Source organism: Ictidomys tridecemlineatus, chromosome 7 (assembly GCF_052094955.1).
Source record: "Ictidomys tridecemlineatus isolate mIctTri1 chromosome 7, mIctTri1.hap1, whole genome shotgun sequence".
NCBI lineage: Eukaryota > Metazoa > Chordata > Mammalia > Rodentia > Sciuridae > Ictidomys > Ictidomys tridecemlineatus.
Window position 1 is genome coordinate 72,507,498 of NC_135483.1, and position 17,610 is coordinate 72,525,107.

Below are 17,610 nucleotides of genomic sequence, written 5' to 3' on the forward strand. Positions count from 1 at the left end.
AATAGCTTTCAATTTGATAGCAGATCAAAGTTATAAAAAAAATTAGCCAAGATATATGTTGTCTTCATCATTTTGCTACCCTAAAGAATATATGTGTTTTGTCTCCTATTACACAGTTTGCCTAGATTTAAACTCTAAGATTGAAGACTATATTCTTTTTAATGTGTTCATAAAGTCTTAGTGCCTTTTTAAAGAGATTAATTAGCCAAATGGCTTCAAACACTAGAGTTTTAAAAAGATTCTTGAATGAATTAATTTTGATGAATCTTTTTTTCTGTTACTAAATCATTGGAAACAAGTCAGGAATGTTGATTGCTTGTTCTGAACTAATAAAAATAAAGCTTATCTATCAACCAGACAGACACAAACTTGGTAGTCAATTAAGTAATGATCTACTTCAGTACTTTTCATAACACGTTAGTGCTTTGGGTATCATTATATCACTAAACACTCACTTCTACTTTGTATATAAGTTAAGCTGAAGATTTTCCATTTAAAAGTAATATTGCCACCTAATAATTTTAGGAATTGGAAAACAAAGAACATTATTATAATCTTACCATTCTAGTATAGCCAGTTATTTGATTTACTTCATTTTTAATTTACCTATTTTTGTGTTTTACAAACAATTTTGTGGGTTTTCTGGAGAAGTTTCATGTAAGCATCAACATTTTGCTGATTTATAAGGAGCAGTTGATGTTATGACTAATATGTGTACTTTACTATTTTTCATTTATCAAACATTAGGTTACTTCCATTTTTTCCCCTTTTTGTAAAGTGAATATTTTTAGCATTGGCTTTTCAAATAATTTTCTTCTTTTTTGATCCTGTAACATCTTGACATTGATTTACTTTATGTCCATCATTGCTTTCTGAAGGTATAAAATCATTATAATTCTTAGTACAAGAGAGATTTTCTGTCTTGTAATTTTTGAAACCTCCCTTATTCCTTGTTTTATTATGGAGAATGCATCTAGTTAAATCAGTGAGTTTTTAATGTAATGTTGGATGGAAATTATTTAAATCTTAATGATTTATAATCTTGTTTCAGTCCTTTAAATGAGAAATTTGGTTAGTCGGCACAATTTTTAGGGACCATTCTTATTTCTGTGTCAAAAAGTGACGCAGGTATATTAACAGTGTTCTAAAGTTCCAACATAAGATTTTATTAAAATATTTAATTGCTGGCAGGATTATGTCCTTTATTCATAAATAATTATAATTTGAAAAGCTGTGCAATATTAAAACTTATAATTAGTTGTTCTTGAATCAAACACCTTCACTTTATTAAAAAAACTATTAATAATGTTTACTATTATTAATTATTTAAAAATTTATTTGTAAGATTAGCCTCACCTGACTTTTAATTTCAATAGATTTGATTATAATCTTGCCTGTTTGGGTAGAGCTAAGCATAGTCAGATTCATATTGTCTCAAGTGATTTTTAAAAGAATTAACATTAACCCCTAAAGGGTTAATGAGAGATTAGATTTGTAATTGCTAGTGGGATATTATTTCTGATTGCCCTAATAAATATTTTAGAGTGTTTTGGGCATGATATGCAATGGAAGAAGTTTGGGGACAGACATACTCAAATGGGACTCTCTCTCCTGGCACTTATTAGCTGTGTGCTACGGAATATCTGAGCTCAGATTTCCTCATCTGTAAAACAGAAGAATCCCTGTTTACCAAGATTGCTGTGAGTTTTAAGAGTTTGAATATGTAAAGTAGCCAGAATAGTAGGTGATCAGTAGAAAGTAATCAGTAGTTATGTTATTAGTAAGATATATCTATTACTACATAAATAATATAAATCTTATGTTAACCTTAACAGTTATTAATTTTAGAAAATAAAAAAAGTTACTGATATAAATATAGATAGTCTCATACGTGTGAAGATATTTGCTCTTGGAAGAATTGAACAAAAATGTATTTAAGATCTCATCTTTCTTACAGGGTTTAGTTTATTACTTGATGTATTTTGTGCTCTACACGGACCAAGAGAAAAATGTGTTGAAATTCTGAAGAGTGGTCACTTGTTAGCTATTTCACCAGGTGGAGTTCGAGAAGCCCTATTTAGTGATGAAACTTACAACATCGTATGGGGTAATCGAAAAGGCTTTGCTCAGGTTGCAATTGATGCAAAAGTGGTGAGTTGTGCAAAATTAATTATTCAACTAAACTTAGTTAAATTTAAAATAAATGCTTAGTAAGCCAAAGTATATAAGAATATACCCCCTTTTATTACATAGCTTAAAATTATTATATGTAACATTTTAAAATGTGTCAGTAGAGAAATATTCTTTGTGCATAGAAAGCCATCTTACATAAAAAATGACTCTTGAAATTTTGCAAATATCCAGCAAGGTTTTATTTTACATTTAAAATTCATCTTCTTTTCATCATATTTGTAATTTTGTACAAATAATTTCATCATTCCTTTAATTATGCTTTTTTTTTTCACTAGTTTAATCAGTTCAATTCTGTGTATGTTTTAAACCTTTGGTACTTTTGATGTGACTGAATTGGTATATTTCAGGAGTGGTTGTTAGTTTGGTAATCTTATCTTTGACCATTTCTTACAAGCAGACTGAAATAATCTGTGACTTTATCATTTTTCATCAGCTCTCTTATAAAGATAATAAACAGATATTGGTCTAATTTGGATACTAATTAAAGATTTCCTATGAGAATTTGTCAGTAAAATTAAGGATTCCTCTGAGATTCAATAAATTAATCTACTTAACAGACTGAATAATGTGAATGCCATTTTGTGCTTTTCTTTTGCCTTTGGAAAGTATTCCTTAGCACTTTGAGCTCCATATTGTTATTATATTCTTAGAAAACACTTATGTATTACTTATGAAATGTTTCTCCTTTGCTTCTGTTAATTTTTATTTTAGATTGTCAGCAAAAGAAGTCAACAATACTTTAGATAGGGTATTAATTATTTTTCCAGGCCTATTAGAGACTGTTGCTAATAACTTTCACATTTCAGATTTTTTGTGTTCCCATTAGTGTGGCATAAAATGACCATAAAATGACCCTTAGCTTGATTGCCCATCTTGCAAATATGGACTGTTGATTTAAAAAGAGATTATAAAGGATTCATTTTTTTTGTAACCAAAGAGTAATATTTGAAGAAGAATAAATGCTTTTATGTCTTAATTGCAAAGTTCCCAGTGAAATAAAATGCTTTGAGCTCTTTTCTATATATATAATTCCTAGAAATTACTGCTATAATGCTTTATGAGTATGATCTTAGTTTGGGGTGAATGTACTTGCCAAAGTATTTAAATAACACAAAAATTTAAATACTACTTCCTTACAGTAGATTATAAGCTCCTTGAGGACTAGGATTTTGTATTCAAATTCTTAGTATAGAGACTAGCTTTGAGTAGGCTTTTAAGTATTTGAATTTAGAATCAGAATTAGTATTTGAATTTAGAATAGGATTTGAGTTTTTTTAAAAAGACAGTATTAAACACTACTAGTAGAAAATAGCCTTTTGAATTTAACTTTATGTTAAATAATGTCAATAATATAGAAAATTAATTTTTAGCACATAACACTATTTTCCAGAATGTTTAAAGTTCTGATGCAGGAAATAAAAACCTAGCCTGTATAAATAACTTGGAATACAAAAGATTACAAAAGTTGTACAAAAATTAAGGAAAATCAATGCAATGCATATTAAAGCAATAATAAAAACTAAAAAGCTAATTAAACTAAAACTTAAAGATGATTGACTTTTTAAGTTTATATTTTGAAAATATATGTCTTCATATGTTTAAAGATGATACAAATCAAGTTGAAATCATAAATTCATCATGGAATTCTAATTCTTCTTAAGTTTATACTTTTAAGCAACATATTGCTTTGAAGAAGGCCTGAAAGAAATGATAACAAAGAAAATAATTCTTTTTCCAATCCATAAGTTTCTAGGTAGTCAATTAAGATAATCCAGTTGATTAAGATTTTGTATAAAGATTTCAGATATTTTATGAAAGAACTTTCTATTAGTTTAAAAACAAACAAATCTTTAATGCTTTGGATTTACAAAATAACATTGTTAGCTTAATAAATATTGTGGCATCCCAACATTTTATAGCACTTGTAAAGGCTTTTTCTTGGTACTCCTGTATGGAAGGAGGTGACGTATATAATTATTCCAATGTTACAGATGAGGAGACTCAGGCACAGACAGATGGAGGGATGGAAGGGATCTGGTCACAACAAGGCAGCAGCAGAGCAGAACACACAGTTCAGGACTCAAGGCAACGGTGCTGTTGCCATCTCTGACTACATTGCACAGTGAGTCTGCGGACATCTGAGATTGAAGGGGTCTTCCAGATCTGTGAGGGAAATCTTTCAGTAATGTATGTATGACACAAGTATCCCATCTGGAAAATCCCTTTATAGGCCTCAAAAAATTATCATAAACTGTGAGTAAAGACTATTGTTGCAGGCTTAACTACATTTAAAATTAAATACATTATGACATACTGGCTGAGGGTGTAGCTCAGTGGTAGAACACTAGCATGTGTGAGGCCCTGGGTTTGATCCCCAGCAGTGTAAAAAATAAAAAATAAAATGTTAATTGTGACATTCTTTACAAGTCAAGAGGAAAAAATCTAGATTGTATGCAGTTCATAAAATATTAGTAGAAAATATGTAAAGTTCATTTGAAAGCAACAGACTTTTAATATGTAATATAAGTCACTTATTTTGTAAATTCTTGAGAATTATGATATTGGTAAGAATTTTTAAGTAACTTCTTAGATAAGTGGAAGAATTAGTGTGTTTAATTGGAAAATAAGTAACAGATGTAAAACAAGATAACATTTTGTTAAAATTACCCTTTGAGATAGGATAATTATTTTTCCCCCATTTTATACATGAGGAAAATGAAGCTTAGATATGGTAAGTAACTTTTGTAATGGTTTTCATATTTTTTGTCGCAGAAGTAAGACCCTGGACTATTCCCAAGTATAGTTTTAAAAATGCACATTCTGTCTTGTACCCATGTGTTCATACACATACACACAGAGACACATATATATGTAAACAATTCTAGGTTACTTAGAATAACTGAATAATACCAGATATTTAAATATCTCAAACTCTACTTTGTTTACAAAGTATATTCAAGGGGAGAATTGAATGTACTACAAGCTCATGTTGCAAAACATTGTTGCTTGTGGCTTTAAGGATATTAACTTCAATTTAAATTTAAAACCTTAGTCACAGACAATAGTATGAAGTACTGAAGTTACTAGGCCAGGCTTTCTTTTATTTAGTAGGTTCTAGAAATGTACAGTCTCCAGAGAGTTAAGTATTTAAGGAGTAATGTTTATCCTGAATAGTCCTTATAAAGTGCATACAGACTTCTGGGATCATGCCAGTTGGTAGATGTAAGTCCAACAGTACTTGTTAAGGGACACAAAGTGTGTATCTCTGACCTGAAAGGTCTTTTCTTTCTTTAGCATTTTGAACTGTCAACTCTGAAGACATTTTATAACTTTTTAAAACATTAGGATTTTAGCCATCATTTTATTTTAGAAAACTAGTAATAATTTCCTAGAACATAATCTGATTACTTTTACAAAATAATTGAATATACTTTATCTTTTCAGTGTGTTAGCTTCATGAATTAACTCCATTAAATTTTTAAATTCTTCAACTGAAGCTTTTCTTATCTGACTTGTTTCCTCTTCCTAAATGATTTTAAGATTGCTGCTGCCTATTACTGGCCTTCGTATTCACAGAATACAAATTAATTCATTAGAAGCATTGTCTCTCTGTTCTGTTTGTCCATTTCTTGTTTAATTCCTCGATGGCTTTCTTTAGCTCCTCATTTATTCCAGGTACTGTTCTAGGTGCTAGGGATACAGCAGTGAAAAACAATTTCCCTGCAGTCTATTAGATGTCTTCCTCCCAGTAAGAAGAGAGGTACAATTAGTGACTGGTTAGTTATATGTGTAAGGTAATACAAATAGCTGTATCTGTTTTTTTCCTTCAGTCTGTAATTTTCAAAACTGAATAAATTTATCAGCTTATTTAAATACCACAGACCCAAGCCCTACTCATTAAGGCAGGTAGATCTGTATTAGGTTAAAGCATATATATACTATCCAGTTCTATAAATAATGTGAACCCCCACTGCACATACAGTTTATCCATTCTAAAACATTTAATTCAGCATATTAGTGTATACATTAAAATGTTTATTTGGTTTTTAATATGTTAGTATTCGTAGTGGCATAGCTTCCATAGAATACTTCACAATATTTTATTATTTTATGGCATATATTCTTTCATTATAAAAAGTCACACTTATTGGTATTCATAGAAATATAAAAATCATGAACTTGTGAGCATAAATCCTCTAAAATTAATGATATAAAGAATTCTTTAACATACATTTCCTGTATTTGCAGCAAATCTTATATGCTTATTTTTCATCGATGTCAAACATTTTAAATTTAATAAGCTTACAAAAAGTGGTGTTTTACTAATTCCATGATAGCATCTTGCCAAAACCTCTTAAATTTATATAAATTTCCCTTAGAATCTTTCTTATAACTTCATTGAGCATACTATTCAGTATCCTCCTAAAACCAATTTATTACATACATTTTATTTAACGAAATAAATGATTACTGTAATTTCTATTTTGAGTTTCAAGGATTTATGTTGAATACTAGGAAAACAGATAAATGAAATATTGTATGTTGCCACTGGAGGGTAGTGTTTCCAATTTATATTTTTACAAATGACCAAGTTGAATTTAGTTTGATTAATCACACTAGTCAAGTGTACCATTATTTTAAAAATCTTATTCTGATGATTTCAAACAGGCCCTCAAAAGTTAGCCTTAGTGACTCAGTGGACACATTGAATGGACTTATTTATTTACTTTTTAATTCAAATTCTTTTCTTTAGCCCATTATTCCTATGTTTACACAAAATATTCGAGAAGGATTTAGATCACTTGGAGGAACAAGTAAGTTCTGATTCGTATGGTTTTTAATTATAATGTAATATTTAAAATATTTGGAATTTTGAACACTATAAGGAATCCTTTTGAATTATTAAATATTAGGAAATGGATAGATTGCTTAGGTGTTTTCCTATATAAAGTCTAAATAACTGATTCTAAGTAACGGCAGTTCTTAGGTATTATATTTTTGCTGAGACTGTTGTATACATAACTTGAAGTTTATTGGTAGTGAGTTCTTTAAAACTTGAAAGCATTTTATCTAATTTATTATGTTATACCATGGTGATGAGACACAATATAAATTTATATACTATGGTATATGTATACCATGAGGAAGTTAAAAGCTTTAACAGTGAATGGTGCTACACGTTGAAGTAAGATTAACAACCTGAGGAGATGTCGTTTGCTTTGGTTTACTTTTGTCACTTAACATTTTTTTTTTAGTATTTTTAACCATCTCTATTTACATTGATGAGATTTTTTTTTAATCTACCTTTAATTTATTGAAATAGAAAGTAGCTTTTAGTCATAGGAATGACAGCATTTGGAAATGTTTTTTTCTTCACAATGTCTTATTTCTTACTTTGAAATTTTGTACCCTATAGTAGCTTAAGGTTTTGTACCCTATGGTTTGTATATTGTATTCAGTTGCCTATATTTTGTATCCCTAGCACTATTATTGTAAGTATTCCTATCTACATAAAAGTCCTCTTTTGAAGAGTTTTAAATTGCTGTTGTTTCTTTTATATGTAATGTTATTTTGTGTTGATATTCCATGTTTTTTAAGTCAAAATTTTTTTTATTGAAAAATTTTTTTTCTTCCTTTTTTTTTTCAAATTTAATATGGGAAGGCAGATTGATGTGATACTTGACATTTGTTGTGGAGTTCTTTCAGCCTATTTCTTCATAATTTAAATGGCAAACCAGAAATTATTTTACAGGTTGTTTCTTTAATTGTAAATAATTTTTAAAATCATTTTTGACTGCTTTTAAAAATTTTCCTTGACTTTGAAGCTCAGTATTTCAACAATTAGTATCTAGTTTTTCTTTTAATGATAACTTTAGGTTTTATGGTGTATTTTATATATTTTTTTTTTAAAGAGAGAGTGAGAGGAGAGGGGGGGGGAGAGAGAGAGAGAGAGAGAGAATGAGAATTTTTTAATATTTATTTTTTAGTTATTGGCAGACACAACATCTTTGTTGGTATGTGGTGCTGAGGATCGAACCCGGGCCGCACGCATGCCAGGCGAGCACGCTACCACTTGAGCCACATCCCCAGCCCCGGTGTATTTTATATTTACAGGTGTAAATAGTGTTTTCAACTTTAATACAGTACTTAACTATTAACTGTGTAGTCCATGTGGCTAACTTTTTTTGGATTCCCTTGATGCTGTTTTTTGTTTTTTGTTTGTTTGTTTTTTAAACTTATCCATCTGTTTGTTTTTGCCGTTTTATTACTTCCTTATTTAATTTTGCTAAATTTCAGATTGGTCAGGTAGCATCAAAAATTCTTTGCTTTGATATATTAGCTTTTTTTTCTAACTTATAATAGTGAGTTTCAGTCTTTGCATAGTTTATCAGTGTACTATAGTCTCATGTTTACATGAATTTAATTTATACTCCCATTTTTTTCTTTTTTTTAATTCATGTAAATCACTTTATTTTATGTCTTTACACTTTTTAACTTTCGTCTTTTGGTTGCAGTCTTTACCCTTTGCTTTGCAATAATAGTACTTGGTTTGTCTTTTCAAATTTCCATAGTTTTAAAATCTCTCTTTTTTAAAATTAATAGATTTAATGTTTTTATTTTTAGGTTTACTGAAAAAAATTAAGTAGAAAGTATAGGGATTTTTTTTAAATGTATCCCCTCACCATCCTTCAGTTTTCCCTTGTAATATATTGCATTAGTGCAGTATCATTTATTACAATTGATTGAAAAGCTCATCTTTTTAAAAAATATTTTATAATTCTAAGAAGCAATACTTTCTATTACTTTACTGTGAATCTTGCATAATTAATTTGAAAGTTTACAATTGTATGCTTCGAATATTTAATCAGTAAAAATGATTTTATTTACTTTAAACAGGGCTGTTTAGATGGCTTTATGAAAAATTCCGTTATCCGTTTGCTCCAATGTATGGCGGTTTTCCAGTGAAGTTACGGACTTATTTAGGTGATCCCATTCCATATGATCCAAAGATAACAGCAGAAGAATTAGCTGAAAAGGTAAATTATTTCATATTCCTTAGTCTTAGGACAGATTTTTTCCAATTATTATTTAAAATTTCATAACTTATTTACTTATGTATTCTACAATCGTGTTCTTTGTCAATAGTTCTCAAGAAGTGATGATTTTCCATAGGAGATGGTTGGCAATGTCTAAAGACATTTTTTTATTGTCACAGTGGGCAGAAGTTGGAGGAGGTAGTGCTACAGATATTTATGGCTAGAGGCCAAGGAAAGAATTTATGGTCAGCTGCAGGACATCTATGGATATGGATCTATGTTTAGGGTTTTGGAAATATTGGATTGAAATTAGGGTAAGGAAATCAAAATTGGTGTTGGAGATTTAGAAGTCATTTGCTCTAAGGCAGTCGTGGAAGTCTTAAGCTTGGCAACGCAGGTTGAAGAAAGAAAGAAGAGGACTGAAGACATCTTGTAAGAAATGTAGCATTTAAGGAGGAAGCTAAGGAAGGAGAACAACTGAAGCTAACTGAAAGGGAACTGGAGCAATAAGTAAATTTGTGTGATGGAAGTCAGTAGGGGTGAGAATGATCAGTAATACTTATTGTAAAGAAATCAAGGGAATAAGAATGAGAAAAGACAATTCCGTTTGCACTTATACTTTTAGAGGGTATATAATTACAAAAAAGCAATAGATGTCATCTGTTTAATCACCTAAAATGGGATGAATGTTTTGATTATGACTTTTATACCAGTCTTTGGTACATATATTAGTCTGATTTATTTTTAAAAATTTAAATTGTGATAGAAAGCACACATATTTAACCATTTTAACAGTTTAGTACATGGATGTTGAGCAATAGATTTCCAAAAGTTTTTCACTTTGCAAAACCAATTCTACACTTGTTGAACACAAACCTCTCATTTCTCCCTCCCCGTAGTTCCTGACAATCATTGTTCTACTTTTTGCTTGTTAGAGTTTAACTACCTTAGGTACTTCATATGAGGGGAATCATAATTTTTGTCTTTTGGGAATTAGCTTTTTTTTCACTGAGCATAAAATGTTTACAAGATTTATGTGTCTTCTAGTACATGACTGAATTTTCACATTCTCTAAGGCTAACTAATATTTACCCCATTTTCTTTATATATTTATCTGTTGTTGGGCACTTAGATTGTTTATGCTTGTTTTGACTCGAGTCTTCACTACTATGAATAATGTTACAGTGAACATGTGTGTGAAAATTTATCTGTTTTGATTTTTTTTGGATGTATATCCAGAGTAGTATTGCTAGATCATAGAGTAATTGTATTTTAATTTTTTTTTCCAGGAACCTTCATGTTCTTTTTCATATTAGCTGTTACCATTTTACATTCTCACACAGCACATGAGGGTTTTTATTTTTCTAGATCCTTGCCAATAATAAATACTTATTATTTTCTATTTTCTTTTTACTTTTAACCGTGGCCATCCTAATGGGTATGAGGTGATATCTCATTGTGGTTTTGATTTACATTTCTTTAATAATTAGTGATATTGAGCAGCCAACTTTTTATATGCTTGTTAGCTCTTTATATGTAAACATTTTTTGAGAAATGTTCATTCAAGTCAGTTACTCAATTTTTAGTTGAGACAATTGTTTTATTGTTGAGTTGTAAAGCTTCTTTATATATTCAGCATATTAACCCCATATCAGATATGTGCTTTGCAAATATTCTCTCCCATTCTGTAGGCTACTTTTCAATTGATGTTTATTTTTTATGATGTGCAGAAATTGTGAGTTTGATATAGTACGATTTGTCTATTTTTACTTTCTTTGCTTTTAGTGTGCTAAGAAATTATTACCAAACCCAACGTCAGTTCTCTATGTTTTCTTCTAAGAATTTCCTACATTTTATATATTGAATTTTCTAGCACCATTGCTGAAGAGCCTGTACTTTTGCAACTGTGTAGTCTTGTCACTCTTGTTGAAGATCTTTTGGCCTTTATGTGAGTCATAGATTTGTGCTTCTTCTTTTTTACTATTACTTCTTTGTTTTTGGCTATTTAGGTCCTTTCTTGTTTTGTGTGAATTTTAAGACTTTCTTCTATTTCTGCAAAAAAAATGTCATTGGGATTTCGAATCTGTGTATTGCTTTGGGCAGTATAGACATTTTAACAGTATGAATTCTTTCAGTTCATGAACATGGATGTCTTTCTATTTGTGTTTTCTTGGATTTCTTTTAGCAAGTTTTGCATTTTCAGTGTCCAAATCTTTCTCCTCTTGGGTTAAGGTTTTTCTTAAATATTTTAATTTTTTGATCCTACGGTTTTATTATTTTTCATTTCTATGGTTCATTGGGATTTTATTTTCTGTTTCTATTATTTTATTGTTCATTGTCAGTATAGAGAAACAACTAATTTTCATGTATTGATTCTATATTCTGCAGCTTTGTTGAATTTGTTTATTCTGTCTTTTTGTGAGATTTTTAGGGTTTTCTACATATTAGATTATATTATTTACAAAGATGATTTTATTTATTATCCATATACAGTCTAATTTAATCCTCATATCAACCCTAATTATTACTATTTTTATTTTATTTTAGAACTGGGTTTGAACCCAGGGATGCTTTACCATTAAGCTACATCCCCAGCTTCCCATCCCCCTTTTGTTTTAGTTGTGTCAGAGTCCCATTAAGTTGGTGAGACTGGCCTCAAACTTGATATCTTCTTGTCTAAGCCTCCTGAGTTGTTAAAATTATAGGTTAATTATTACTGTTTTATACATGAAAAAACTGGATATTCATTCAGCATTGCTAGGTCATGCTACAGTAACAAAAACAACAGAATCTTACAGGCTTATGATGATAAAATTTACTTCTTGTTGGTGTTGATGGGCTTTAGCTGTAGCTTTGTCCATGTCCCTATCTTCATTGTTTTGAGATTAGGCTAAAAGAAAAGCCCCATGTAGAATGTTGCCATTTGTGTGGTAAAGGGAAAAGGTCAGGGATAGACCATGAGATGGTTTTCAAAGATTCTTTTTGGAAGTGGCCCATTCATTTCTACTGGTATTTTATTGCCAAAGCCAGGATGCTAGACTTCTGTGAGGTAGGACCTGAAATCCTCCCACAAGGATGGTCAGGGAAAGAGGGGCCTGAAAGGGAAAAGGAATAAATTAATACACCTGCCTTACTAGGACTCATCAAGTTAGTCACTTAGAAGAGACTGTTCAGCTGAAGCAACATTAATACTGTGTTAGATGAGACTGTTCACATGAAAGGTTGATAGGAAGATTCACAAAGGTAACATTAGTGATACATTTTATGCCTTCTTGTTCTTTAAGTAATTAAAATGGTTCATTTAGTATATTCAGTTTAGCTCTGTTGACCTCAAGGTAAAATCCTGACTTTTAAGGTCAGGGCATATTCTCCATACAGCATGACTCTTCTCTCATCCTGAAAGGATGCTTTTCTAAGAGCTTCATGGTCTAAGAGCTATACCAGAGCTGAGACCTAACCCTTTGATTCTACTTCTACCCCCATACAAATTGTTGTTAATATATATCTTTGCTGCTCCCTAACAAATGCATTCTTTAGGATATAATTGAATTCTGTCTTGTTCTTTTAAATTGTCTTCCCACCTATCCATTTGGATTTAAGTGGGGTTAGAACTACGTCGGAATACTTTTTTTTTTTTTACAGACTACTTGTCATGGTCAAAACAGAAGGTAATGGAAAGAGGGAAAAAATCCTGTCCTAAAAACTTTAGGCAGCAGGGTCACTTTGTGTAAATTAACTTCAGTGAACTAAAGTATGCTTGAAATCAAGAAAATTTGAAATTCTCCTTTTGTGAATGCTTTTTATGATTTCCCAGTCTTTTTAATACCAGTAATGGAAGCACAAACTAGCAGAATAGATTACCACACATTTGAAATGATTAGCGTTGAAATTAAAGTTTATTTGTTTGTTTGTTTTGATAGTGCTGATTGAACCCAGGGGTGCTCTACCACTGAGCTACTGTCTTAGTCCTTTTGTTGTTGTTGTTGTTGGCAAAGAGGGTACCAGGGATTAAACTCAGGGGCACTAGACCACTGAGCCACATCCCCAGCCCTATTTAGTATTTTATTTAGAGACAGGGTTTCACTGAGTTGCTTAGCACCTTGCTTTTGCTGAGGCTGGCTTTGACCTCGAGATCCTCCTGCCTCAGCCTCCCAAGCCACTGGGATTACAGGCATGCACTACCATGCTCTGCAATCTTTTTTATATTTTATTTGTCCTTTTTGTATTTTATTTGAGACAGTCTTGCTAAATTGCCCAGGCTGGCTTCAACCTTGCTTTCTTTCTGCCTGGCCTCCTAAGTAGGTGAGATTATAGAAGTGCACTGCTACACCTGGAAGCATCCATGTGTTATAGAAATGAGAACTCAGTTTTGAAATGGTTGATAGACTTTTCAGGCATTTGATTGTGGAGAAGTCATTTTCTAAACACCATCTAAATGTAAGTTAGTATATACTATAATAATACCAAAGAGGACACTTGAATATTTCCTTAAAGTTCTCTCAGTCTTAATCTGTTGTTCTGTTTCTGGGTCTCTTTCTCTTTGTCTCTCCCTACATTATTATATGTACACCCATATGTAAGTACAGATTTATTTACATGTACAATTATTGCTAAGGTGGAGACAATGGAAAGGAGTAGATAGATTTGAGTACTATTCAGGGGATAAAACTAACAAGTGCTGTCTGTCAGTGGATTGGCTGCTGTGAATGAGAATCGGGAATTAAGGGTGACGCCTAAGTTTTGGCGTAAGTGGGCAGATTCATGGTATTATCATTTGCTGAGAGAGGGAAGGAACTCAAGAAAGGACAAAAAATGTTAGTCTTAAAATTAAGCATGTTGAGGGCTGGGGCTGTTGTAGCTCAGTGGTAGAGCGCCTGCCTCGCATGTGTGAGGCACAGGGTTTGATCCTCAGTATCACATAAAAGTAAATAAAGGTATTGTGTCCGTCTACAACTAAAAAAAAATTTTTAATAATTAAGCATGTTGAGTCTGAGATGCATTTAAAACATCCAAGGGAAGTCATGTTGAACATAACAATCTGAAACTAATAAGATTGAAGGTGAAAATTTGGGAATCTTCAGCAAGTGGATGGTAATTGAAACTATGGAAATGGATCATATTACTGAGTCTTTGAATAATAAATCAGTGACTGGTTTTGGGAGAATGAATCTGTAAAAGGAAATTGAAAGGGAATAGCCCAAGAGAGATCAGAAAACCAGGAAAGTGTGAGGTTCCAGAAGCAAAAGCATTATAAGAAAGGGAAGACAGTGGTAATTTAGAGGACAAGTAAAATGAAGATTAAAAGCATGTACATTTGATGTAGTGTCAGAAAGATATCGCTGGTTATCTTTGCAAGAGTTGTATTTTCTTAATGGATAGCCCTGATATTTCTTTACCCCCAAATCTTTCTTTGACACTTCAATTTATAGCAATTTAAACTCCCTTCATGATTTAATTGGAACCTAATTTTAAACCTTATATCTAGCTTCTGAACACACACCTCAGACTCCAACCATTTGAACAGATTGACTTGCCATTCCTTAAAAACTGGTGATTTCCCATGTCTTCGATCCTCATGCTTTCCTGCTCATGTGTTGTCTCCTGATTGCTACCCACCTAGAGGGCTCTTCTAAATATTTTTCACATTTCAGGTTATATGTATCACAAATGATCTCACATTTTAATTACTTTATACTTGATTCTTCTTATTCACTTATTAGCTCTTTTTAATATTAGAGACTTGTTTCACTATCATTATAGCTTTAAAAGATCTAATATTTCCTGAGGGATAAAATTTTAGAAATATGATTCATGAAATAAAATCTGCCTGTCAGTCATTCTGCCAAGTACCTGAAAACATCATTATAAGTTCATTTAGCCTTGTTAAACTGAATGAAGTAGTTCTCATTTTACAGATGCGAAAACTGGTTTGGAGAGCTATTTTAGAAATACATCTTTGGGTTAGGATTTATTGGTTTAAAGATTAGATTATAAAACTAAAAAGTATGTGTGTATTCATGCACTATTAACATATATAAATAAAGGTTTTAAAGAACCATAAACTGATTTAAAAATAAAAATTGTTGAAATTTCTAAAGCACAGCTTGAGAAAAGTTCTTGATATATGCTAATTGGCTTTTCCATTGCAATGACTTAATTAAAATTCCTGTTAAACTGTCTAGAAATTGAGGCATTGAACTAAAGTGTATCAGCTCATGCTCATTCTTTGTTTTCCTGTTTCATTGCTTAATATTTTGGGTTATGTATGGTGATGAAAGAAAAATATACTAGAGTTTATTAGTGGCTAGAGAGGATTAAATCTTGTATTCACCTACTAGAAGATTTCTTATTACTTTCTTTCTTGTAACTTTTTCTTCAATTCATTTTAGTGTTTTCTGTGTGCAAGCCATTTTTCCATATTTTTATTGGTGCATTATAATTTTACATAATGGTAGGATTCATTGTTATACATTTGCTCATACTATGTGCAAGGCATTTCTGTGGAGAAATACTAAAATATATCTTACGGAGCTTACAATCTAGTGCAGAAAATAGCCAACTAGGCAACAACTATAATTCAAGGCTTAATAAATACAGATAAGAAATAAGATATTGTGTACCGAGAAGGAAATCATTCATTATGATAGGAGATGGGGGCCAAATTAAGGAGTACTTCTTGAAAGTAGTAGTCATAAAAATTTTTACTATATAAACTACATAGAGAACTTAAATAATAATGACTTTTCTTTTGTTTTCTTAATAGACGAAGAATGCTGTTCAAGCTTTGATTGATAAGCACCAAAGAATTCCAGGAAACATTATGAGTGCTTTGTTAGAACGTTTTCATAAAAAACAAAAGGTCAACTAGAAGTTGATTTAATTTATGATATTAATATGCTTGTGTCTATGGTACTGTCTTCTAAATTTTATAGATCCTGTAATTAGTATTTTTAAAAAATCATGTTGATAAGCATCTTTCTCAGAACTTGTGTATTTAAATTGTCAATTTTTTTTTGCAATCAGTTGTGTCAAATTTAATTAGTAACTTGTTACATGCCTAATAATTCAGAAAATGATTGTATTCCATTTGTAACTTCTTAATGATTTATGATAAATGTATGGGTTCTTGAAAGTTAAGTTTTTAATTACAGAAGTTTAGGTTAAGTAAACATTCCTGAATAATGCACCTAATTTCTTTATGTGTCTGACTGAGATAATTTTAAGACAGGTATAAGCTATAGGTTTTTGTACAATTGCTTAAGTTAGAAAGGAAAAGTTTTAAAATCTGTTCCTCATTTCTTTCATGACTTCGGGCAAGTCATGCAATGTTTTTGTGCCTCAATAATTTACTTTTTAAGTCATGGAAATGCTATGGTAAGGAACACTACTTTAAGTTCTTTATTATTGATGACTATTGAACTGAAATTATAACCAAATTATGTCATATCTTATCCATGGAATGTTTGAATTTTTCCTTCGGGTATGATATCCAGTTGCCAAGCACAACGAAAGAGACGTACTGTTTTTCAAATTGAATAGAAAGAAATTAGAGAAAATATAATTTCTACTTGTTACCTTTAGTATTTATTATATTTTTGACAAGATCCTGTAAATATACAATATAGGGTGCATTGTCAGCCCTATAACATGGCATTAAATAGTACAAGGATGAAAATCATTGTTGTGTTCTGCATTTTGTTTTAGAAGCTGATTCTAGGCTGAGGAAAGTGGAAATAAAACTCTGCTTTGGCTCAACACTGTAGTTCTTGCAGTTTGACTTTGTACCAGTCAGATGGCTTATTGTTTCAATAAAATATACTTACTTGAATGATGAATTTATGTGAACAGAAAGCTCTCTAAGTAGTTAATGGCTTTTGATTTGCTGTCTCCTTGAAGGTCAATTTTAAATAGTATTTAAACAGAAAAGTATCCAAAATCAAATGCAGTATCTCCCTTTTGTAGATGTTAAAGTACTTGGGTTTTGTATAGATTTTTGTATTATGAGTGTATATTTATGATATGTGTAAAATATCAAACAATATGAAAATAAAAGTAAAGCTGAATTGTTGTTCATTGTCTTATGAATTGCATACGTGTCATTTTCTTATTTTTTTATATTTATTTTTTAGTTATAGGTGGACACAATATTTTATGTGGTGCTGAGGATCGAACCCAGTGCCACATGCATTCTAGGCGAGCGATCTACCTCTGAGCCACAACCCCAGCCCTTTTTTATCATATTAAACTGATTTTATTGTTTTTCTTTACACATTTCTCATCAACAATCATTTCTTTTATCTACATTGAATAAGCCTATTTTCCAATGTAGTAAATGCATTCAATTTGAATTAAGAGCCAATTTGCAATATTTTTTTAACTT

At 30.9% G+C, this 17,610-nt stretch overlaps 1 protein-coding gene across 10 annotated transcripts in view; it reads left to right on the forward strand.

Moving 5' to 3' along the window:
• Tmem68 (transmembrane protein 68) overlaps positions 1-17,298 on the forward strand; it is a 31,675-nt gene extending 14,377 nt beyond the window's left edge. For 9 of the 10 annotated variants that reach the window (XM_005322918.5, XM_040294047.2, XM_040294051.2 and 6 more), the window contains 4 exons: positions 1,958-2,151; positions 6,947-7,007; positions 9,091-9,230; positions 15,994-17,298. In XM_005322918.5, the coding sequence (XP_005322975.1) occupies positions 1,958-2,151; positions 6,947-7,007; positions 9,091-9,230; positions 15,994-16,098 (500 nt within the window). In that variant the 3' untranslated portion in view covers positions 16,099-17,298. Of the gene's footprint in view, positions 1-1,957; positions 2,152-4,184; positions 4,316-6,946; positions 7,008-9,090; positions 9,231-15,993 lie in introns of all 10 variants that reach the window. The other variant, XR_001229696.4, reaches the window with a different exon arrangement.
• Positions 17,299-17,610: the final 312 nt, after the last annotated feature.